A 27,217-nucleotide genomic window follows, 5' to 3' on the forward strand; every position below is an offset into this window, starting at 1 on the left:
AGGTATTTGAAAATAATATCCTGAGACGAATATTCGGACACAAGAGGAACGGGAATGGGGGAAACTTCATAACGAAGAACTGCATAATTTATACGGTTTACTAAACATCGTTACGGTCATCAAGTCTAGGAGGCTCAGGTGGGTAGGTCATGTAGTCAAAATGAAAGAAGGTAGGAACGCTTTCTAAGTTTTAACTGGAAATCCAATCGGAAAACGTGCATTAGGAAGACCTAGGGGCAGATGGGAGGGCAGTAAGATGGACCTCGCAGAAATAGGAATAGAAAGTAAAAACTTGATCCAGTTGGCTAAGGATAGATGTCAGTGGAGAGCTTTTGTGAACGCGGCATTGAACCTTCGGATTCCATAAGCCATATATAGAGAGAATAATTTGAGCACAACTGCACAATAACCATGAGTGAGTGGTTAGTTTTTGCACTTCTATCAGGAAGTCCGGGATTCAACCCCGAATTCGAGCATTTTGACAATAGTTTTTTTTTAAATTCCATCTGTGAATGTAGAGATAGTGCGTGTACTGCGAATCCTGGCCGACTTCCTTTATCGTTTTTAAATCGTTGTTATTACTAATTACCAGCAGTGACTGATTTGCGAAGGGGGTTAGGGCGAGGACGTCTTACAGATTGAAGCCTGTATCCCGAAATTACGGAATTTCTAAAACAATCGAAATATTTGTTATGCCTTTACTCATAAACTCCAAGCTCTCGTCAAATAAAAATTAGGTATTTTTAGCAAAACTAAACATTAATATGGAAAAACCCTCCCAAAATACTTTTCTAAATCCGCCACTGATTATCAGTATAAAATGGTCTTCAAGGTTGTATCCGAAAGATTATTGCTGGATACAAATAAAACGAAATATTAGTTATGCCTCTACTCATAAACTTGAAGCTCCTCCCAAATAAAAATTAGAAAATTTTAGAAAAAAAAAAAAAAACATTAAGCAGAGAAACACGTCCCAAAATACTTTTCTGAATCCGCTACTGATTATTTCTATAAAACTGTATTCAAGGTTGTATCCGGAAGATTATTGCTAAATCATTGCACAGCTACAGTATAACAAAATGTAGAAGTACGCTCTGACAGATATACTGACAAACGTACGCTCTGACGGATATATTGAAAAACATAAGTTTAACCTATGTGCTAGGAGCTAGAGTAGGCCTGCTAATCTTTAAGAAATGAAACTCGGATGACTGAAAAAGAAATGACGTAGAGAAGAAAAAATGTCGATAACTCAGAAGTTAAACTAAAGTTAAATATCCTCTGCAATTGCCCTCAAATACAACGTACTGTATGTTTACTTTAATTCATAAAACATGTGCTCCATCCATCATGATGGTGAATTCCAGAGCGAAATATGGTATTTAGGTCATGAAATCTTATTTAACTTTAGAGTATACTATAAGAAAGCTATTCAAATAGAAAAATCATGAAAATGAAAAAAGCCAAAATTTCCAAAATTCTCGTTTTTTTTTTCAAAAAGGCCGGTTTTTTATGTGCAAAAAACCATCGATTTAAAAAAGCTGGCTTTTTTGCATCTCTACTTTCTTCGTCCTTCGTCCGCCTTCCAAACGAAGAGGTGAATTTTACATGACTGCTGTATAATAAGCGAGCGATTAGTAAAATGGTAAAAGTGCGTTTTGATGTGCATGTGTGTGTGTGTGTGTGTGTGTGTGAGAGAGAGAGAGAGAGAGAGAGAGAAGACAAAATTTTAGTTGCAAGATGTACTTCAATTGCCGTTTTCGGTTCATTTCGGTTCATATAGCAAAAAGAAAAATGAAATGAAATCTTTGAGTTTTACGTCCCACGATTATGCCGGTTAGGCTAAAGGAGACGGTGATGATGAGTAATGAATGAAATGGTAGAATAAAGAAAGTGGGAGGAAACGGGAGAACCCCGAGAAAACCCACGCACACGGTGTTTGCCCACCACAAGGTTCACTTGGCGGGAACTGGGATCGAACCCGGGACCCCAAGCACCAGAGGTGAACGCTCTACCACTGAGCCACCGCGGCCCCCATATAGCAAAAAGAATACCGCCACCAGAGAATAAAGACAAGTGTAGTCTGTCCTGTTCTCTTCCGCCACTTCAGCCAGAACTTTGAACTGCAGCCTGTAATGAGTGTAGACCTTACCCAGTTTTCAAATTGAATAGATGGTGTTGGTAGTTCGGTTTCTTGACCTTGTAAAAATCTTCCCTGTCTTTGATTTTGATTGTCATCATTCTAGCCAAAAATGAAAAAAAGAGAATTCCTCAGTTTACAGCAAGGGGAATTGGGGACAAGACATTAAGGATGATATTCCTGGAAGCTCATGTATCACGATTGTTTCATTCAATAGACAGAGGACACTTTTCTATGAAGGCTTCTCAACATGTTTTCTCACAAAGGGGATTTTCCTTTTGCAATCTATATGACCACTGGCAATTTCAATCTTGGCCATTCCCGCCAGTGCTTTTATTTTCGAGACACGAGACGAGACAAGTAGTCTTGCTCGTCTCGTGTCTCGTCAAAAAGGGTACTGTCTCGTCTCGTGGCAACACTAGGGCCTATAGCCTCCTTGGATCCGCCTCTGTGTATATATATATATAGGTAGATAGATAGATAGATATAGATATATACATGATCGAAAATGGCCTCGAATCCATACTCGCTGAACAGAAGATACCGTTTAAATCTACAAATTCAGCCCCATTAGCACTCTAAGGGGGATGGTGACATGTAAAGGTAATTGAAAATTATCAATATTAATGTCAAATTCATAGTTTTGGGGCTCCACAAGTTCATTGGTGACAGTTTTGGTGCCCTTTGTGTCCAAAATAAAACGTATTCTCCCGTGCGAAGAACGGGTATTCTGCTAGTCTGTAATAATAACTAACGGAAGTTTCACTTAATGTATTTCTCGCTGCTCAAATTTACTCACTTCTGCGGTATATGTGTGTAAAGTAGAATTAAAACCTGTTGCTTTAAGTATTTTTCCATGAGTGAAATACATTGTATATACAGTAGGACGTCGATAATTTTAACGTCAAAAATCCGAACGCGGTCCCTAGAAGCTTTTTACATTTTGTCTTAACGCTAGCGATAAACAAACAATAGCGTGTCCGTCGACGTTATGTGAAGTCAGTGTTTTTACAAAAGTTCATTTATATGTATTTTTTATTAAATCATAACAGCACATTTTTTATTTTTATTTTTTATCTTTTTTTAAAAATATATGTAATTGTTTGTCATGTATTTTTATTTTTATATTTTCTTAGGCCTATAAGTTTTAGTGTGACTTACAACAACAGTGTTATTTTGAAAAAATGAAATGAAATCTGTGAGTTTTACGTCCCACGGTTATGCCGGTTAGGCTAAAGGAGACGGTGATGATGAGTAATGAATGAAATGGTGGGGAGAGTACAAGCAGGTTCTTCAGAAACATTAAATGTAAGTATCCTTACGTACCTGTATTGTAATTACTGTATGTTCTGAATAACCACTGTATCGATAGAAGAACATACCGTACAGTATATGTAAGCCTAAATGGCATTTTCTTGGTCATTTTCGAAAATCCGAACTACCTGTGGCCCCAATTAGTTCGGATTTTCGACTTCCCACTGTATATGTTGCAGACACATTACAGCAAGTAAGATTACTAGCATCAGGCCAATAAATAGTTTTTAAACTATAGAGTAGAGGGGGGCAAGAGTACGTGGGGGGTAAGGATACGATTCCCTAAAATCAGGTGAATATATTCGCGTATGGCAATAATGCGTCACGTGGAGTTTGATGATAATGGCGTCTAGAACCTAAACAAGTTTCAGTGTGCTGCGGAAAACTACAAGCTATCTAGGTAATTATTTATGTTTTTCTAATAGTTTGATATAATATTGGGACATAAGTAGTTAATGAATAACTTACACAATTTTTTAACGATTTCAAACTACTATAAAGTGTTAGTTTCCAACATATCCATTGTTTGACAGGATGGAGTACATTGACTTTCTTTCAACAGTTGGCTGTACAACACCACGGGAAAGTCAACTGTTTAGTGAGGGGGCAAGGGTACGCAGATACCGACGGGGCAAGGGTACGCGTGCGTACTCTTGCCCCTTCTGTTCTATGAAAAAGATTCCAATTTGATTTAAATCTAACAATCAAAAAAGAATGTAGATTCCGTTGTAATAGAGAGTGACGGCAAACTTTACGAATATGGGTTCCCATATGTAGCCTCTAACGTTAAGAATTCTCAAGAATCCTGATATTTTCTTATGTACGAGGGATAAATTGTTATTCTAAACACCACTCCTTACATAAAATATGTAAATACCACTCCTTACATAAGGCGGTATCATCCAATGATTGGTATGGGATCCTATAAATATATATGAAGCTAACCTAACCTAACATTTGACAATATGTAGCTTCATCAAAGATAGGTCGAGAAGTTTTCAAGTTACCCTCGTAACTGATAGAATAAGTCAAATTTGAAAATATATTTTTATAAAGGGTCTAAATAATATCTGATTTTTTGGTATCCTATGCATTCCCATTACTGATATAAGGAGAATTAAGGATTTTTCTTTTCTTTTTTTAAATGAGAATCTGCAACGTCTTTAGGCACAATAAAGCCAGTAGGCCTATTTACCGAAGAAATGGAGAACGAATTAGTGGAATATATCACATTACTGGATCAATTCTTCTATGACTTAACTTTAAAAGATCTAAGAAGAATGGAATACAATTTTGCTGAACGTAACTAGTTGCCCCATATCCTTTAGCCATGTGAATCAAATGGCAGGAAGAGATTGGACAGAGTCTTTCCGTCGTAGACAAATGACTATTGTTTTGCGACAGCCTTCAAAGACTGGTCTGGGGAGAGCTCGTGGTTTTAGCAAGCCACAAGTTGAACGCTTTTTTAATTATCTAAAAGATCTTGTAAGAGAAAACGGCTTTTCTCTACGGGATATCTACAACATATACGAAACTGGCATAAATATGGTTCCTCATAAAGTTCCAAAAGTTGATTAAAAATCAGTTGTGAATAAAACTGTATCTAGTAATTTTGGAGTTAACATAACAGCTGTTTCCTGGTGAGTGCATTTGGTTCCTTTATTCCCCAGATATTTCCCAGAAAAAGAAATGAAACAAGAATTATTCGATGGCTTGCCGCAGGGTTCTGTGGGAATGATATCTGATTCTGGTTCATCAACTCACAACTTTTCGTAGAATGGTTATATTATTTACACCAAAATGTGCGATCAAGTTCGGTTACGAAAACGGTATTGTTACTTGTTGACAATCAGACCTCTCACATTTCAATCAAGGCGATTGATTTCTGCAGGCAAAATGGGATAGTGATGTTGAGTTTACCACCCCATACCAGCCATAATTTGAAATCATTAGATCGCTCCTGTTTTCGGCCTGCTGAATTCCTGGTATTCAACAGTGTATGATGAATGGATGAGGAATCATCCATCCCGCCTAATTCCAAGTTGCGAGTTTGTTTACTGAGGCTTACTACAAAGCTGCAACCATTGGTATCCAGCCTTCAAGAATCTGGAGTTGTCCCACTGAATCCAGATGTGTTCACTGAAGAAGATTTTCTTCCCTCTATTGTGGATGTGGTAGAGTTAAATATAAAAGCCAGCTCTGAAGTTGGAAGTGTTCCTGAAGCAACAAATCAAGCATCAGCCTGAATAGAGCCCAAAATCGTTCATCACTGATGATGATTCACTGGAAGTCAAAAGGGGTCCATGCGGCGCATCCAGATCAAGAACTCCTTTGCCAGTTGCTCGTCCTCCTCCATCTGTTACCAAACCTTCAAACAGTAACGCTAGATCCTCACTAGAAACAAGCAAGAGCTCATGCGGACTGTCCACTTCAAACACTCTTCTGCCGGTTGCTCGTTCTCATTCATCTGTTATCAAACCTTCAACAAGTAACGCTGGATTCTCACTAGAAGCAAGCAAGAGCTCATGCAGACTGTCCACTTCAAACGCTCTTCTGCCGATTGCTCGTTCTTATTCATCTGTTACCAAACCTTCAACCAGTAACGCTAGATCCTTACTAGAAGCAAGCAAGAGCTCATGCAGACTGTCCACTTCAAACGCTCTTCTGCCGGTTGCTCGTTCTCATTCATCTGTTACCAAATCTTCAACCAGTAACGCTAGATCCTCATTAGAAGCAAGCAGGAGCTCATGCAGATTGTCCACATCAAACACTCCTCTGCCGGCTGCTCGTTCATCTGTTACTAAACCTTCAACCAGTAAAACTGGATCTTCACTGGAGGTAAGCAGGGTCCATGTAGACCGTCTACATCATGCACTCCTTTGGTGGTTGTCAGTCCTCTTCCGACTGCCACCAAACCCACAACCAAAAATCTTGATCTTCTCGAGGTCAATCAGAGATTCTGACATCCTCTCCTTTCAAGCAGAACTTACCCTCCAAAGAGCAAAGGCAAACATCAACTTGCACCAAGAAAGCTACAACCGAAGGTAACTCCTCAGGTCAGTGAGGAAGTAGTGTACGAGTGTTCATTCTGCAATATCATCTACAGTGATCCACCAATAGAAGACTGGATCAAGTGCGCAAGATACCATGAATGGTAGCATGAACAATGCACATCATATGAAGGAGTAGGCACCTTCATCTGTGATAATTCTTAATACTTTTTTGGGTGCGTACTCTTGCCTCTTTGATTTCGTACTCTTGCCCCACATATAGGGGCAAGAGTACGAAATTGAATGTTTTTATTTTATGCCTTATGGTTTCTCCAAGGACAGAGGTATATAAAAGTTGAGTTCACATTTCGTAAAGGAGAGTTCAAGTTTTGTGTTCCATGTAAAAGTTTTCCGTTGTAGCTATTTTTTACCAAAATATATAAGTTTAATTGAAATTTGCGTACTCTTGCCCCCCTTTCCTATACTTTCCTGTTTTTACCAATATTTCTGAACAAATGATTTTTTCTAATGGTTTCAAAACTTCCGGAATTTTACATAGAACAATGAAGATATCTCTACGAAATATATGTTTGATTTAACATATTAACTAAAATGATTCTGTGATTAACTAAAATTATGATTCTGATAATACCCAAATTTTCCATTTTTCCCCAGCTCGGGAAAACCGTAAAAAACTATTTTTTTTAAACCCAAAATTTCTGTTTTTTTCACAGGCCTTCACAACACTAGTCTGAACACACAGTGCATCGAACACTCCTAACTATGGCGAATGTTAACACCACGACATCGGCAACTATAACTGAAATGAACACGTGACCATCGCCACTGGACCTTGGCACAATGGCAGAGTATTGCATTGTCTGATGAATCCCGATATCTTCTTCATCATGACGAAGTGAGGGTGCGAATCCGTCGTGTTCCAAGGGAACAGCTCCTTGACATCTGTACTGCGGGACGGAGACAAACTGGCTGCGGCTTAATTATTATCTGGGGAACATTCAGGTGAGCATCCATGTGTCTAGTGGAGCTCGAGCAAGGCACCATGACGGCCGGGGCGTCGCACGCTGCTTGCAGACTACGTACACCCCTTCATGACGGCCATGTTTCCCATCGGTAGTGGTATTTTTCGACAATAGTAGTATGCACCATGTCACAAGGCCAGGAGTGTGATGGAGTGGTTCGAGGAACACAGGAGCGAGTTCCAAGTGATGTGCTGGCACCCAAACTCTCTGGATATGAACCCAATAGATCACATCTGGGATGTGATTGAACGTGAAGTGAGGGCGCATCACCCCCTCCCCGGAATTTAAGGGAATTAGATGACCTGTGTGTGCATATGTGGTGCCAACTCTTTACAGCGACCCACCGAGGAACATTGCGACCATGCCAAGATGCGTTGCCGTTGTTATTCGTGCCAAAAGGTGGACATACTAACAATTAGGTAGGTAGTCATAATGGTCTGGCTGATGTGTGTGTATATTTTAACTCGTATATTTTGTCTCGACTCGAATTCGAGTCGAGTCGAGACAGAGCCTGTCGACTCGAGACAGCAACATATTTTCGAGTCGAGACAACATTTTCTCGAGACGAGTCGAGACAGGCTTAAATCTCGACTCGACTCTACTCGTGCGCATCTCTAAGACGCACAGAAACGCTTTATAACGTTACTTAGGGAAATATGGCAATATATTGGTTATTACAATCGACCAGATAATAACAAGTCTCAAGTTTTGTTGCGACAGATTCCTGCTGCTCTATTGCAATCTAGAACAGAACTCCCTTAAATTTTTATTGCCCCCCTTGTACAAAAGTCTGAATTCAACACTGCCGAAAGAGGTATCCTCGTCGCCATAAGTGCCTTTACATCGCAGTGACGGGTATGTGACCGCGCAGTACTCCAAGGAAGGGATGGTTGTATAAGAATTTGTGATTAATTTTGAAGAGTTTTTATTTTGACTAGGGAATTAACATAGCTATAGGGAGTAAAGACACAGATTTGAAGCATTAGTGCACTGTCATTGAAGCATCACTGCACGAAGAGATTCGTATTCTCATTTTTTCTATTTATTATTTTATATGTTAAGTTAAACACCACAATATGTATCACTGATATCGCAGATCGTATTACTTTTTTAAAATCGTGTTTGTAACCTATTGTCAAAACATTCATCTCCAGACATGATGTAGAGAGAAGAGAAAGAGATACGACATCTGTAATATAGGTATGTGATTCACTAAGTAACTGTAGAAATTAGTTAAAGGACACGTAAGAGAGCGAAAAGCAGGTCTAGAAGTCTGAACTTTTTAGAAGTCTGAAAATATAGTTAAAAATTGCAAAAGGTATGTAATTTATCTTTCTTTTCTTATATCCTAGTATACTTTTTCTTTCACATCCAAACATCTCTATTCAGAATTACGAGATAAAGGTGAAGAGAGAAACATTTCCATTTCAAGAATTATATCAGAAAAAAATCTTCTGACCTAGACTAGATTCGAACTCGCAACCCTTGAATCCGTGAGTCTGCGCTCTACCGGTTTAAAAAAAAAAAAAAAAACTTCCTGACTTATTTTCGACTACAACCACTTTTCAGGACTACTAGACACACCGATTGAGCTAACAACCGATTTCCACAACTACCTGTTGCTGAATGGTGTGTATTAACGAAATTGGCCGAGATAATTGCTTCATATAGCTATTCCAATAATAATAATAATAATAATAATAATAATAATAATAATAATAATAATAATAATAATAATAATAATAAAGAAGAAGAAGATGAAGAACAGAATTTAAAAAGTTGCATTGTTAAAAGTTTGGTGTGCGAAGTTAATCCTAATATGAGATTTTATTAATTACATATAATAAATGTAAGCATGGTTTATTTGTGCGTGCTACTCAAACTGCGCAACTCACTACCGTAGTTTCATAAGAGTTGTACGCGTATGGTACAGTAGCCTTGCGTCTCCCAACCGTGAAGAAAGATTCGGTTTGAACCTATGCGTGTCCTAAGAGGAAGGAGGAGATTCAAAGAAAGAAAAGTGGTTTAGAAATTATGCAAAAGTAGAATATCTCACGAGGTGAGGTGATATATTTTTTATAGAGTTCAGCGTGTCTTTCAGCTGTGACTCTATACAAGATGTGCATCTACGACTTAACGTGGAACCCCAACCACACGACTCCTGCCGGGAATTAAAACCCGTATTATCTCTACTCTATCATGAGAGACACACAAGGGCGCCCATATTGTGGTTTTCAAGGGGGCCAAGTATAAGCGACATTTCAAATATAGTTGCAAATTTTGGGGTAAATATTCAAACAATTTTATTGGGTTTTCGATCGTGCAAAGTATAATTTCCTCTAGAGGGGGCAAGCACCCCGTTACCCTCTTAATGGGCGCACCTGGGGACACAGGGACATGCAAAAATAATCGAAAATAAACGATATTAATGTTAAATCCATAGCTTTTGAGTACATGAATTATGATACCCTCTATATCGTTCACATCAAAGTTTAGCATTATCGGAAGGAGGTTTAATGGGAGGGGTGAAAATTTAATAATTCTTAATTGAAAGATATGAGTGTCTATTCAATAGTTTTCGGGGTTGCTGAAATTAATAATTACACTCCCGATACCATTAAAGCCCAAAGCTTTACTCTTTCGTTAGCAGGAAGGTTATTCATTTACTTAACTCAGGAGAGCTTAAAGTTAAGGATATGAAACTCGATGCATATATTTCTAATTAAAAATTATTAGATACGTATTGTAGCTTAGACTTCTAAGGAGGGGAAGGGTCAATTTATGCAATGATTTCCTTCACATTCGAATAAAATACTGTTCCATTATATTGCGAAAACTCATTTCGAGTAGTGTCATTGCTAATAGTTTTCCGTATTTATTTAGACCCCTACTCATTTATAACAGAATCTCACTTTTCCTGTGACGAGAGTAACACCTAAGCAAGCACTCAGTAAAGTAAATGCCATTAAAATCTATATTCATAGGACAGTGGTGCAAATGCAGTTGAGCTGTTTGGCAATCTTTAGCATGGAAAGCGAAAAAAAGCCACCACATTGATATTGGAAAAGTAGCTAATGAATTCCTCCCCGAAAAAGATCACCCGCACATTTATTTTACAGATGGTGGTTTATAGCTATACGTAAGTTTGTTGAAATTGCTCCATAATTGTGGGGGCGAGACACTGAAGCCATCCGTAATAAGGGGGGAAGTGGCATGTAAAAGTACTCAATATGAACAATATTAATATCGAAATCGTTATGGTATTAGTTTTCGTGGTCGTAGATGAATAGTGACGCTGTCGATGTTGCTTAAGTTCATGTTAAGCCTTGGTTGGCATGGAGCTCAGAGTGGGAGGGTGACAGGCAAAAAAAAATAAATAAAATAAAATAAAAAAATAAATAAATAAAATAAATAAAATAAAATCGAAAACATCCTTTATTTGTGTCGAATATATATTTTTCGGGATCTCTGACATAAACGGTAATATTCCAGATGTGGTATATGACCAAGGTTGGCCCCATTCGCATGCGGTTTCAGAGAAGAGAACCGGTGAAGATTTCAGAACAGTTCCTTTGACTTAAGTTTCAATACACTGAAAGTGAGGAGTGGTAATACACAAATACTGGGGTCACATCCGGACCTATCAGACGTATGATTTCTGGGGAACTGTCGTTGCTCCAGGGAGGCATTACCCCCTAATCAGTCCCTAAAATTCTTACTGCTTTACAGGAGCGTAGGCAGGAATTTATTTCAGTGATCGAAAGCATTTTTAGGGTTAAATTGTTCAGATGGTAATGTATACGTATACTAAATTCGTTTGAAATCCCTCCAGGAGCCCATGTTGCATCGTACGTTCAACAGTACTTTTTTCTGAGTCAAAACTTTCTTTCTCTCTCTCTCTCTCTCTATATATATATATATATATATATATATATATATATATATATATATATATATATATATATATATATATATATATAGTTACAGGGTCGGTTGTAGACATGTCGTAAGTGTAAGCGAACAATATTTAGTCGCCCCCCTCTAAATGATAATAAAAGAATAGAATCTGTAATGGACAGAAATTCTTCAGATAATTGTTACAATTACATATTTCTTCAATATATAATAATTCAGTCTTCCTGTGAGTATTAAAGGAAAATCGCGAAATTAAACCTAATTAACTGTGGATGAATCATGACCAAAATTCCAGTTTTAATAATTTATATATTTTTTATTAAATAAGCACAGGAAACAACTAAAATTTATACCTAAGATGTATTTTGACAAATACAGTTGAAACATAAAAGTCGAAATAGAATAAAACTCATGAGCTTCAAGTCTAAGATTATCACAGGTTTGATTTTGACAGAGATATGCTCTTACACTTCATTAAAAGCATATTTAAATAGTGTTTTCTAGTTATACAAATATGGTAATTAGCTTAATTTCTCATTTTCTTTGTTACTGAAAAGTTCCTGTTATAAAGACACTTTTCTGGCTTTCAATTTGGCAAAATCTCTTATTGTTGCATCCATATGAAGTTCATTCAGAATGTCATTTTCAATGGCCATCAAAGCTAGTCCATTTAATCGTTTTTGAGATATACTTGATTTCAAATAATTCTTTATTAATTTTAGTTAAACTAGTTCAATACACAACAAATGACAAAGGTGTGTGTCTTAATTGATATTTAATTTGTCCCCGATCCAGTGGCAGAACTTTAAAATCAGGTTCCTCCGCAAAAAGTTCTTTTCAGGGCCGCTTAGGCCTATAGAACAATTCAATTCTTTCATGTTTCTTTCCAACATAGAAGTACGAAATCAGGCAGTAACACAATGTAAACACAAGCAATGATGCATCCAAGATTTTGCTTTGGGGTCCGAAGATTTTTCGGAATAGCCTACAAAATGCAAATAATTTTGTGTATTTGCCCCCTGAAATTGTGCTAATTGGGGGATCCAGACTCTCAGACTACCTGTTTCGTCCACATACATTTTTAGGGGGCCACTGCCCCCACTGGGAGATCAAAATAATACGTCTGTAATATAATAATAAATAAAAGAGTAGCAGCAGTGGCCCTGTGAACACTAAGTGTACCCCCCGGAAGATTTTTTCTGAAAGGAACACTGCACCTATAAGGGATGCCCACGAGACAAGATATGTGGCTGTCTCGTCTCGAAAATGTGCTATAAAAGTGATGTCTCGACTCGAAAAATGTATACTTCACTTTTGGAAGAACCGTGTCTCGACTCGAATTTTGTCTGGAAAATCCTGTCTCGACTCGTCTCGTGCGCATCCCTAGCACCTATGTCGGTGTATCCCTGAACACAAGTAACTAATAATCAAAACTCTACTTTGCATTAGAACTATTACTAATTTAAAATATCGCTCCATCTAAATTTAATACCAGAGAATGGATTAATAATTATTGTTATACTGTTATAATAAAACAAGCATCTGTATACGCTGCTGTGATTGAAAGTGAGAGTACTGAAAAAAATACTTGTCATCCAAATGACCTTTCGTCGCTTTCGATTATATCCTTTCAAGTTATATACTTATATGCTGCGTGAAAACTAATTGTATTCAAACATATTTTGAAATACATGAAATTTAATTCAGACCCGTAACCGAAATGACCGTTTGGCGTGGGAGGCCCGGGTTCGATTCCCGGCGGGAGCTCATGTGGTTCGGATTCCACGTTAATCAGTAGGTCCACGTCTCATATAGCCTCGCTGCTGAACAGGACGTTAAACTCAAAATTAACTCAACGAAATGACCTATCGTTCCATTTTAATTCAATAATTATATTACTGTAATCAGGTAAAATAACCTTACAGTTTCAAAAGAATGTCGACCCGCAAATGCTTCGTTAACAGTGACTGGTATTGGCAACTCCCCACCTCAACATTTGTATGATTTTGTCCAGAACGCGAAAGAAACCTTTTAGAGCCTTCGGTTGCTTCTTATCTTCTTTCATGTTTTGTAGCTTTCTTTTCCGATAAAATGCTCACTTGGTTTTATATTGTTGCTCATTATTATTACATGAAAAACAAAGTATTATTAAAAAGTGAAACCACACATCATTATAAATTAAAAAATAAAACAAAAACGAAACGACTTAGGATAGAAATGAAAATCTTGACGAATGACAAATGAACTAGTAGATGTTAACAAAGTGAGCATTAAGCAGTGGACAGCGATTTGAGCCATTAGGAACTTAAGTTAAAATTTCCCTCAGAAATGATTTTTAAAAAATCCATTTGTACCGCCCGTCTTTTCTTAGTATGCGCTCCACTTCCTGGGCGAATGGACAAGAAAAGCCTACTTGCTTGCATGGGGGCCCGAAGAATTTTTAGGGGGTCATCTCCCTGGTTGGTATATTACGTTTGGTATTCTCAAGAAAATCTTAAGAAATTATACATATACATTATACTTGTCGTAAGCCAGGTGGGGCCCGGCCCCCTCGTCCCCTTTTGGGCGCCCATGCTTGCTTTAACTTTGATAATGTGAATTTCATTTACGGTGATATTTCTCAACCCTTAACTGTGGTCATTGAACCAAAGAACACTATGCGAAGACACTGTTTAAGACAAGACAGAGGAGCACCCTTGGAGACATTTCGTTCTACTGTGATAATGCCACCCAATCCATAAACAATACTTGCGCTTGAATTCCTTTCGTTTGTTGATCCATTCGGATTTTAAAGACATATTTGGCAATGACATTCTCTAGCAAGGTGTCGGAAGGACTGTTGAGGGAGGAATGAAGAGTCTGTTATATTTGTATTGTGTGCATATGGTGGGATTGTGGAAAGAATTGTCTTTAGCCCTACGGTCATAGTGCTTAATACAACATCTATTGGAAAGCTAAATTTACCTTCATTTTATCTCATATTTGTAATATATCCCTTTTCCCTTTTTAAAAGATCTATCCTGTGCCATGGAAATTTTCCTCAAACTAGCATCTCTTGTGAGTGTGTCATTAGCATCAATTGATGTTCGAGTTCATTTCATTTGTAAAGGGGTGTTTTACAGCCAATCACGCGAAGATTCGACTTTATTGTCCTTTGATGTATTTTATCTGTATCTCAGTCTGTACAATATTTATTTGAAGCTATATGAGGAAAATTTTTCATCATAACATTTTTTAAATAAATATTTACATTTAAAACAAACTTAATTTTTCTAATTTGGCTCCCTGTTCACCTGGCGCCTCCTGCGAACGCGTAGTTCGCAGGATTCAAGATCCGGCCCTGCAGTAACAATAGAATTCTGTATTACCGCCCGACTATCGTTGTTATGAAAACATTCATCATGATATGACGTAGGGAAATGAGTTACATTAGGGTTCTAAGATCTAATATCAAAGTTGAAAAATCGCAAGTAAAACAAAAACATGTAACAGCAAATAGTTTTGAAAATAATTTCAGTTTAAACTAGGTGCGACTACATTTAATTCAAACTTGAACTTCTGGAGTGCAACATATGAACGTAGCTAAAAGAAAAAATCAATAAGAACAGTCGGGATTTAAACCTAGGCCATACAAGTAGGAGTCCCTTACACCAACCATTCATCTACTATATCCTGTTTACAAAAAATATTTTCCATGCAGCAAAATGCCATTTCACACTGAAACATTAACAACAACATAAGAACAAAGATTTCAAGAAAATTTACCAAAGCTTACGTATTAAAAGTATCCCGGTATTTGCCCAGTTGTACTGCAAAATCACTAGTCAGGATGCCTCGCATCGAAATTTGAACCGGGAGGCTCTCAATTACGAAGCGTCAACGCTAACCAGTAACCTACGTTCGCTCAGTAAATGTCATCAAATTACTTTTCTGTAATTATTTTTAAAAAATGTTTATTATTTTGATGAAGCAAAGAGTGCATCTTCTACTTGGGTTGAGAATTATATCTACTATACTTTTAACAGTCAACTAATAGTTGATGTTCATTATTTATATCGATTTTCTAGGTCTACTAAGTTATTTCAATTTTTTATGTTTTCCCTTCCGGTTATGACAATGATTAGAAATGAAGGCTTCTCGTCTTATACAAATCTTGATCATTGTAAAATTTTTAGTCAAAATTCTGAATTATTGAAAATATTTAAATTAGTTAGAATGAAGAGGATAATACTAAGAAACATGGTTAGAAAAAAAGAAACATTGTTGTTTAACGAATTGATAAAATCAAGCTTTTTCAAAACGTAAAAAAATACTGTATGGTATGGGATGATCATGGAAAAAGTAAAAATAGCCATCGAGGACACACTAACCAACTACTGTACGCAGATAAGTCAAGATTCGTTAACTTGGTAGACGTATAGGTAGAAACCACTAACAGAAAATAGCTGATAGCTTTACGCCTAATCATCTCAGCGACCTTGGAACTATGAACTCTACATTAACATCGGTTGTCGTTTTCCATAATTTTATATGTTACTTCCTTCCATTGTCCCAAGGTATGCAAGGTGTCTTACCCCTTATCGCAATGCATGAAAAGCATATAATATTTTCGCAAACACAGCGAGGGGTAGGGAAGGAGTAACAGAACGCACACAGCTCGCTGTATAGCTTTAGGGCAAATACCTAAAGGCATAAGCAATAGGCCACTTGAGCAAGAGCAATGTTGCCAAACGTAAGACAAGGTAAGCCCAAGCGCAGCCTGTCTCTTCGCGTGACATTACCTTCGACACAAAATCACTGACCCTTCGAACAAGATAACATTGTTGCGCTCTCAGAGTCAGGTTTTAAATGCATTTGTGTTGAAGAAATGAAATGAAATCTTTAATTTTTACGTCCCACGATTATGCCGGTTAGGCTAAAGGAGACGGTGATGATGAGTAATAAATGAAATGAAGAGAGTGGGAGGAAATGGGAGAAACCCCAGGAAACCCACGCACATGGTGTTCGTTAGCCACAAAGTTCAATTGGCGGGGGCTGGGATCGAACCCGAGGCCCGAAGCACTAGAGGTGAACGCTCTATCACTGAGCCACCGCGGCCCTTAAGGAAAAGAAAAGAAAAGCGCACCCAAGACAATACCTCTAGAGTTGTGGGGAAACTAGTCAAAATACACTTTTCGTTTTATTTACATTTTAAAAGAAATAAAATATATTTCCATGGTGGAATAAAATTCCACTAATATAATAGACATCTAAATTAGAAATAGCAAACACAGCTGAAAGTAAGGAGAAAGCAGTAATTTCACATCAGGTTCCAAAGAGAATACACAGCAGCAAGCGAGTAGGCAAACAACAGCGTTACTCCTCCTGTAGTCCTGTCCCGAGCATGTGTCAAAGGCGACGTCATTGCACGAGTATGACGGAAACGCGTTCAGTGATGAACTTACCAAGCCAGTAACTACTGTATTTACGCCACAGAGTCCGACATTCTATAAAGTGCCTTTTATCTATACAGGATTATGCGCGATCAACATTATAACTGTTACATTTTCATTCTCTGTTGCAAGAAAATAATTGACATAAGGATAGGAACTGTACTTAAACGCAAAATTACATAAACGGTCTGGTAGTTTTAGTTAGAACGATTCGTCAAGTGGAGGTGGAGTAAGTTCTCAAACATTTAAATATACGACGTCTTATATACTGTAGGTGCACTACGCAACCAGTTACTAGAGAACAAACCCCGAAGTAGCACTGGTATCAAAACGAGACAATACGAGACTATTTACAGTATTAGTCTCCTTTCAACCGACAAATAGCGGTCTCAGTCTCGTCTCGATAGTTTCGAAATAATTTGTGTGAAATTATTCCACACTAAATTCGACAGTAGATATATAAAATATACCTTCAATAGTTCTGCCTATTGCTTCAGAATATATAATGGATGCACCATTTTCTACTAGATAAAGTATGAATTAGCAATTCATATACAACATTCAAAAATACATATGTCTGTTTCCATTAAATATACTCATTATTTCTTAAATTATTTATATACTAATTGAAATACCCGGCGTTGCACGGGAAGAATAGTTTTATATTTCAAAGATATATTTGAAATTAGTTTTCCCAGTAGAATACATATTTGAATCGGAATTAATTAGTACGAATCCATTTCCAGCAGGAGCAAATGAATCAACTTACCGCTAACAAAGAATAAAAACTTGGTCTTTTATGGTATCGGGAGTGTCATTATTCACTTCAGCGACCCCGAAAACTATTGAATAGACATTCATATCTTTCAATTAGAAATTTTTAGGACCTCAAAAGCTATGGATTTAACATTAATATCGTTCATTTTCGATTATTTTTACATGTCCCTGTGTCTCCCATGATAGAGCTAGAGGTGATACGGGTTTCGATTCCCGGCAGGAGTTGTGTGGTACGGGTTCCACGTTAAGTCGTAAATGCATATCTTGTATAGAGTCACAGCTGAAAGACACGCTGAACTCTATAAAAAATATATCACCTCACCTCGTGAGATATTCTACTTTTGCATAATTTCTAAACCACTTTTCTTTCTTTGAATCTCCTCCTTCCTCTTAGGACACGCATAGGTTCAAACCGAATCTTTCTTCACGGTTGGAAGACGCAAGGCTACTGAACCATACTCGTACAACCCTTATAAGACCACGGTAGTGAGTTGCGCAGTTTGAGTAGCACGCACAAATAAACCATGCTTACATTTATTATATATAATTAATAAAATCTCATATTAGGATTAACTTCGCACACCAAACTTTTAACAATGCAACTTTTTAAATTCTGTTCTTCTTCTTCTTCTTCTTTATTATTATTATTATTATTATTATTATTATTATTATTATTATTATTATTATTATTATTATTATAGCTATATGAAGCAATTATCTCGGCCAATTTCGTTAATACACACCATTCAGCAACAGGTAGTTGTAGAAATCAGGATTTTGCAACAGCAATTGTTAGCTCACTCGGTAGAGCGCAGAATCATGGATTCAAGGGTTGCGAGTTCGAATCTAGTCTAAGTCAAAAGATTTTTTCTGATATAATTCTTGAAATGGAAATGTTTCTCTCTTCACCTTTATCTCGTAATTCTGAATAAAGATGTTTGGATGTGAAAGAAAAAGTATGCTAGGATATAAGAAAAGAAAAATTACGTGATACCTTTTGCAATTTTTAACTATATTTTCACCTATCTAGGACGTTTCTAAAAAATGTTCAGACTTCTAGACCTCCTTTTCGCTCTCTTACGTGTCCTTTAACTAATTTCTACAATTACTTAGTGAATCACATATGCATATATTACAGATGTCTTATCTCTTTCTCTTCTCTCTACATCATGTCTGGAGATGAATGTTTTGACAATAGATTACAGACACGATTTTAAAAAATAATACGATCTGCGATATCACTGATACATATTGTAGTGTTTAACTTAACATATAAAACAATAAATAGAAAAACTGAGAATAAGAATCTTTTCGTGCACTGATGCTTCAAATCTGTGTCTTTACTCCCTATAGCTATGTTAATTCCCTAGTCAAAATAAAAACTTTTCAAAATTAATCACAAATTCTTATACAACCATCCCTTCCTTGGAGTACTGCGCGGTCACATACCCGTCACTGCGATGTAAAGGCACTTATGGCGACGAGGATACAAGTGTATGGGTTTAAGAATTTAAAGATACAAGTGTATAATTATGTAAGAATTTAAGTAAAGCTATTAATACGTTTACAGCACTAATACTAACATACTCATTTGAAGTAATAAAATGGACAGAGAGCGAACTAGTAGAACTTGAAAAAAAAAAAAAAGGAACAATATTGACTAAGAACAGAATACTACATTCTCGAGCGGCTAGAGAAAGTCTCATTACCAAGAGAGAAGGAGAAAGAAAACCAATAATTAACCGATATTTATGATACATTACCAGCAAATCCAAATATTTAGAAACAACTACTACGAAAAACAATAAAATTGAAAACTACATAGAGGCAATAGTAGCAGCGGACTTCACATACACAACATTCCACCTAAGCCAATCAGGAGAATCGAAAATAATACAGGCACTAAAAACAAAACAGAAGAACATACATGAAAAAAATGAAGAGAAAAGTACATTATCTGGTCAATCCTCAGAACAAGTCTACCAGGACCATATAGACCGAGATATGACATTCTAGTGGAATCTGGAGAGTTACCTATATCCAGACACAGAAGGCTTCTTCCAAGGAATGCAAGACTAGAAATTCAGTAAATACAAAGAGACATTCTGAGAAATATCAGAACACAAGATGGCAAATACGGAAGGTGTAAAATATATCCGGAATCAATAACGCAATACATATTTTAAGAAATCGCTACTGGGTATCCAGGCACAAAAGGGCCCTTTACACACACATAGCAAATTCAAACGCACAGAGTTTTTAAAGCGCAGTTTTGTATAATGTACACGCTTTTGAAATAATGACGTACAAAATGACGTATTTGTCAGACTTCCGCTAGCCGTTTCATTTTCGATTTAACACATCACCATTAATACAGGAGCGGACATGTTCTTTTTTTACATTTTGGTTCAGATCCGCCCTCAGGTCGGTATTTAAAGATAAAACCATACTGTGTTATCATGATTGGATATTTTCCTTCATTTTTTTATTTATTTATTTTTATATCCATATTTTAAAGTTGGATATAGACAGTACAAGGACAAAGGAACGCGACTAGTAGAGTTGGAGAGGACAAAAATCACACAATACAAGACACAAACCACTCAACAAAGAAATAACAATATGTGAACCTGGCTGAACATCTCCCTAACGAGATCGTTTTAGGTGTATACGTATGTATTCAATACTAAATATTACTACCAATATTTATTCTTTTAAGAAACAATGTAATCAAACATTTATCTTTATGGTTTAAATCTCTTCTGTTTTAAAGCGTGTTATTCCACTTGCAACTGGTTAATTTCTAGTATTATTTTCACACTTCAATTGCATTGTTTGGTTTCTTACATATTTAGAATATAATTGAGTTTCTCATCTAGTTACCATAGGTTTCACGCAACCGTTAATATCACTAGCAGTCTAAATACCCGTATTACTGTCACGGAATTTGAACATGATCTACTATCACCGAATAAATGGAACTGACTGATTACCACAGAAAAGGATTTTTTTCTGGTAATATTTAAGAAAACTCGCGCTGAAGAAAAAAACGGAAAGTACAGTGACTCAGTATTCGACAGATTTATAAAGATACTTTGGTAGAGGTTTCTCCTAGGAATATTTAGTGTATAGGAATCCCAAAATTTTGGGAGAAGGAGCTTGAAGATTATGAGTAACATTTGATTTGTTTCCTACAGAAATTCTAAAATTTTGGAGCTCAGTCTCCCCGCCACTGAAGGTAACTGTGAAATAAAGAGGGTAAAAAATTGTTAAAAATAGCGCGTTGTACTTAATGGACAATGTCTTACTTTCTAACAAGTTTGTGCCATCTATTAATTATGTCAGAAAAATTGTCTGAACAAATCTCAATTATCGATATTGCCCATAGCAGACATGAAATGTTTGGTTGCCAGAAAACGTTAGGCCAGGATACGTTAAAAAAACAATCTTTGAGAAGACTGGAATTGGGCGATGAAAATTGAGGATCTCTGGAAAGCGAACGAAGTAATTCAACTAAGAGCCTATCCGGTTTGCCATAAGCACCAGACTGTGTCACGTGATCAGGTCAAAAGTCACGTTACGTGCTAAATCGAGTCTGGAGATTCCAAATCAAGATGTGATATTTCAAGCACCTAACCCCCGCGTGGGGTGACTTGGGTAATTCGAAGAAGATACATATACTTTATCATTATTATTGATTTTACTTAAACAACTTGACTTTTGACAATGTCCTATTCGTATTTATCCTATGTGCTATGTGCATTTATAAGCTCTTCACTATGTCTTTGTAATAAGCTTTCTATTAGCCATCTCCTTATTTCAGTTTTTGAGATATGTGGACAACTTCATTTTTTTCACTGATTTTCCATTGACTTGACTTTTCCATGTTTCGTGATTTTTTTTTTGACTATGTTCATTCCATTTTAGGGCAATTTCGTTTTTTGAATGTAGAATCTGCATAGTCTGTTCAATATTTAATCTGATTTTCAACCATCTCCCTCTTTAGATTTTTGAGATAAGTGAAGGAAATACTTGTTTTCCATTGATTTTTCCCTGACATTAATGTTAATGTTTCGTGCTTTTTGACTATGTTCTTTCCATTTTAGGACAATTTGTTTTAAGAATATAGAATCTGCGTAGTCCCTTCTACATTTGCGCTTAATTTCAGCCATCTCCCAGTTTTGGTTTTTGAGATAAGTGGAGGAATTATTTATTTTTCGTAGATTTTCCATTGACATTAATGTTAATGTTCCATGCTGTTTTTGAATATGTTCCATCCATTTTAGGACAATTTTCTTTTCGAATTAGAATCTGCATAGTCTCTTCCACATTTAAGCTGAATTTCTGCCATCTCTCCCAAGGTCTGTTTACATCACTAGAACCGAATAGGCCCTTTACTGTTCAAGTACTCTTCCAATAATTTAAAGATTTATGGAGTGCACTGGGTATCCAAACTGCTGGGCCTGGGTATCCATTTGGATACAAAAAGGTAGCTTACAAAATGTCCTGCTATAATGTAAGGTTTTATTAGCTGTTATGTTGTTTTATATCGTTGTATGTAAATTAGAATAATGAAAATTGTACTTTTTTTTTTACTTAAATTGACACTATTTTAATATTGCATGTAGATTTAAATGTATACATATGTATTACACATTCAGTGTTCTTGTGACGTGCCCAACTCATACGTTCACGTTGTGAACAATTTGTATGAAAAAGGATGAAAATAAATACAATACAATACAATACAACATATCACAAGTGGATGCGCGATGATAACACAAACTGAATACAAGGAAACATGTAACAAAATGGCAAAAATAGTAGGGTGGGTGCATCATATATGGAATACGTTCTTAATATGAAATACCAGACTATTTTGTCTACTATGTGCTGCCACCGGAAACACTTTACGTAAACTTGTACACAGTGACGCCCTCAGTCTGCGCATGAATGGTTGGCTCCCGAACGATGACATAACATTTTCTTTTGGTGCAGAATATTTTTTTGAAGAACTTGAGTTTTTCTGGCGTATATTTCCAGGCTGCTGAGTGTACACAAAGAGGCATGTATTATTTTTGAGTTCGTGATATTTAGATTGCATATATAGTGTACCATAAGAGCATATTTTCACACAGAGAGTCACGTATGCGTAGGAAGAGTACTATCCAAAATGGCGATTTTCCTAATATGGAACACTAGCAAGATCCTAATATGGAATATTCCTAAATAGGTTCATACGTATGTCACTAGAAGTGAAGAATAATAACTGAATTGTCAGTTATATTAGACCTGACATATTATTTTAGACCAAGCGTCAGCGAATGTCTCCTATTCGAGACGTTTGGCATTTGTGTTGTCTGTCAGTGTGTCTCGCGATAACTCCTGAACGCATGAACCGTCCGCTACCACAAATACAGCCACAGCATCGCAACACACGTGGTGGAAAGCCAGGCGAGGCGAAAGTAGTTACGAGCACTCCACACAAAAACGATTTAGAATCTACCTCTACTTCATCACAACGAGTCTTTAGTTCATCATTGCAAGTAGGTAAAAATCGTTTAGCTTTCCAAACCCTCCTCAAGAAAATCCTATCGAAACAACCAAAAAAGGACATCACGCGACTACAAATTACGAAGTTAATCCGAAGAGTCAGTGAGTGACTTGAACGAAGATAGTGACAGTTTAAGTGATCCTACTGATGATGACGATGACAAGGAATATGGACATTGTGGTCGATCAGTGCAGGGGAAGGGGATTGATTAAAACGCCCAGTTTGTAAAAGATGGTCCCACGAAGTGTGCCCCAGGAAAGGTGGAGAAAAATGTTTGTAGCCATTGTTTTGCAAAGTAAAACTAGAATCAAAATTTGGACGCCTTAAGGCACGCTAATCCAGTATATGAAAACTTTCTCTTTTATATAGGGTACTTTTTACTTTATTTGTCGCACATAGTATGCTTCCCCGGATATTTCGTTTTATTATTTTTATTATTGGTTGTATCTAGTAAACATGCTTCTTCCAAGGTAAAATATATTATAGCTATTCCAAAACTTAAAATAGGTAGCTATTACAGCCTATTACATCAATTTACAAATATAGGCTTAATAAGTCCAGTCAAGCTCGATAATTACCTTTGTACTACGTAAAATTCTGCTATTTCTGCTGTTTTATGCTTTAATTGTCTTAAGAATGTTGTGTAATTTTTGTTTATTTGTCTTATAGACCTACCAAATATGATATATAGGCCACAGTGCCTACAATGCGAAATTTGGATTCGAGCATGGGCACGATCCCTGCTCAGACAGCCCATATTGAGTGAGGTTTTCCCTGGTTTTCCTCAGTCCCATCAGGCGTATGCCGGGATGGTACTTATTCTGAGGCCAGGGTCTAGTCCTATCCAATTCGTAGAATTATCTTAAGGACCGAAGTGATCTCGAAGTCTGAGGCTCGGATACTTCCTTTGCTCCTTTTCTTGAACTAATACATAAATTTATTTCTTAAATAAATAAATAAATTGATCGAATGCATTTCCCATGCTTGAATTATCCAAATATCGCATTGTAGGCAGAAGCGCATATTTGTCATAGTATCTCATTTTAAGAACAGGTGGTGTTCCATATTAGAACCCGGCTGTGCCTAATATGGGAAATTGGGTTTCTTTCAATTTTGTAATATTGTAAAAAATCAATAATGTTGAACAAACTTTCATACTTGTATTTTGTTTTCCAAAGGTACCGCAAGTATTATGATGTATAATATTTCTATTCTGGAATATGCATCTCTGAGAAATAAAGAAGAAACAAAAAGTATTCCATATCCAGTGCCTTTACCCTGATGAGACAGAAAATGATACAATAGTACCATATTACAAATTCGAATCGGAAGCCGTACTAGAAACGAACACAAGCTTTATTAGAACAGAACAATACTAATCAATAAAGAAGTATATAATAACAAGCCGAACATCACAGTAATAAGCAAGAGGGAAAGAAGAGATGCCACAATATAAATATTAGAAACGTGTAGAAAGCATGTGGAAAAATATATATTAGAAAATTGCAAATAACTAGCCGGAAACATAAAAGAACATTGGAAGACCAAAAATGTGAAAATAATACCAACAGTAATACCAACAGTAGTGCAGTGGTTCACAAGATGTCGAAAAGGGCTTTGAAAATACAGTAATTGGAATTGATGAAAGTAATACAGAAGAGCGTAATATGCAGAATTGTGAGAAATTTCCTGCATACCCCAAATAAAGTTAAAAACACCGAGGAAACAGTAATATATTGGATGGACCGCATACAGTACGCTTGTTTAGATGAGAAGAAGAGAAAATACGAAATAATAATAATAAAGTTCTGATGTCACTTTGCTTGAATTTGCAGATTATAGTTTTTTGAATCTCTTATAGTTAAATAGTTAAAGAATCATTACTTCACAAACTTACCTTGCGTCTATGATTTTGATAACGACGCTGTTGCCATGGCCTAGTTAACAAATTCTCTCTTCTGGTTAGCATAAATACTCCTACAAAGAAAAATATTTCCCAGCATAATTTTAGTGTGTAAGTATATGAAATCAATAAATGTCTACTTTATGTGTGTATGAAGTTGTACTTTTAAACGATGCAATTCCTAGCTTCTGTATTGTAACACGCATAGGAATGTAATGGAAGAAGACAACTATATTTAAATTATTTAAAATATGTATTTCGTTTAAGCGATACGGAATGAACAAACCAATGCATATTAAAGAACAAAAAATAGCTTAGTAGCTATAAAGCAAGTAACCGAAACCAGATTGACTAATTTCACTTAAAGGAGAAAACAACTGCGGAGCGCGAGAGTTATTATCTATGATTTCTTTGATACAGTAAAACATTTCTAAATTAAATTTATAACAATATTATAAATAATTACCTAAGTTTTTTCAGTTTGAGAGACTAACAACACAACTTTAGGATAGCACACACTTCGCTATGACACTTTTGTTGACTGTTGCTAAGCAACGCCAGAAAAAAAGAGGTTAGTAAAAAAAACATCCGGAAAATCGATTTTAGTTCCAGTACATATTGTACTCGAATATGCAACAGGTTTCACTTTTGTTTTACTTTTTGCATATGTTTTGCTCATTTATTAATGGACATATTAAAGACATCGTGTTATCGGTTTATTTTTTTATTTCTCGATCTTCCATGTTAATTTATTTCCTGGTTGTAAATTTTATTTTGAAAACGACTAAAAGAGATTAATTTCTGGCGAACTGCCCTCCTTTACTTTTTCAAATTACTTTAAATAAATATACTATTTAATTAAACTAATCTGTTAAGCCTTGTAAACAGGGGTAAAAGTGGACATGTCCCCGTTATTCCCCCAGGATTTGCGCCAGTGTTTTCGTTGGTTTCAACATTCGAATTAGGACGAAAATTAGTTCGACTGACTAGAATTATCTACCAAGAGTGCTATGTAGTTTCATATTTTTATATACATCATGAAAATAAGGAACATCAAATATATAAATAGATAACTATATAAATAAACATTCTATAGTTAAATATGTTTAAATTTCCAGTTTAAATTAAGGATGGCATGGTTGTAACACATAGATGAGTGTTGTGTCTTCCATAGTTAAGTCCTTAGTTCAGTCCCAAATTTTATCGTTAGAATGAAATATAGCTAAAATTAATAACGGTAGGCTTAAATAAAATTATTCAAAAGTTAACAATTTAGAGAATTTAAAATCCTGCAGTTTTATTCAAGAATCTATTTTTTTAAAAAAATTAAATTAAGTAAACAATTTTTATCTGGAGTAGTATTGGCAGGCATTTGGCTAAATGGCCCCTGCTTCAGGACTCAGGGTCCTTCTCCCAGGATCAATGAGATAGGAGTACGTAGGACGATCCTCTGTAAATATGAGTATACTTTGACTCGCGTCCTCAAAATCGGGAGGGGTGCATAGGACAACTTCTTAAATTTTGGAAATTTACAAAACGAAAAATTTGGTATGGTAGTATAAGACCAAGATATGTATCTTTGTCAAGTTCAATTGGGCCTTGTTCCCTTTTATGAGTAAAACACTGTCAAAAATGTAAATTTAGGAGGTTTTAGACCTATTTTATCATCTTTAATCAGGTTGTTATCCCGTTAGATGGTGGACATAGGAACATTGATGCTTGCTGCTCAAAATTTGGGAGGGATACATTGGTGTACCCTTAAATTTATGAATTGTCAAAAAATAAAATTTAGTAAAGGTTCTCTAGGACTCGAAATATATAACTCTATAAACTTGGATGGTCCTGCTTATCATCTCTTATGGGTAAAAAGTTGTCAAGATATTCGTGTTGCCATGTGCTAATCACGTGGTAGGTTATTGACTTAATTATCTTCTCTGATGAGCCTTTATCACGTTATATGGTTATAAGGTTCATCAGTAGTTTATTCTCTTTCATAGAACATGGGTACATTGATAGTCCCTTCTCAAAATTTGGAAGGGTTGTGTTGATCCTAACGTTGTGAAATGTCGGAAAATTTTGAACCCCTTGAAAAAAAATGTTTCATTCCTATTGTTGGTTTCTCGGAAAGATTGGAAAATTAGAAAAACTA

At 36.2% G+C, this 27,217-nt stretch overlaps 1 protein-coding gene across 1 annotated transcript in view; it reads right to left on the bottom strand.

Moving 5' to 3' along the window:
- LOC145691888 (uncharacterized) overlaps nt 1-25,605 on the bottom strand; it is a 208,238-nt gene extending 182,633 nt beyond the window's left edge. The window contains exons 1-2 of the mRNA XM_081767195.1: nt 25,535-25,605; nt 25,063-25,142 (exon numbers count right to left, since the gene is read on the bottom strand). Coding sequence (XP_081623321.1) covers nt 25,063-25,134 — 72 coding nt within the window. The 5' untranslated portion in view covers nt 25,135-25,142; nt 25,535-25,605. The remainder of the gene's footprint in view (nt 1-25,062; nt 25,143-25,534) is intronic.
- Between the last annotated feature and the right edge of the window lie 1,612 nt (nt 25,606-27,217).

The sequence above is a fragment of the Thermobia domestica genome, chromosome 8 (genome assembly GCF_964235325.1).
Source record: "Thermobia domestica chromosome 8, izTheDome1.hap1.1, whole genome shotgun sequence".
In the NCBI taxonomy this organism is placed as follows: domain Eukaryota; kingdom Metazoa; phylum Arthropoda; class Insecta; order Zygentoma; family Lepismatidae; genus Thermobia; species Thermobia domestica.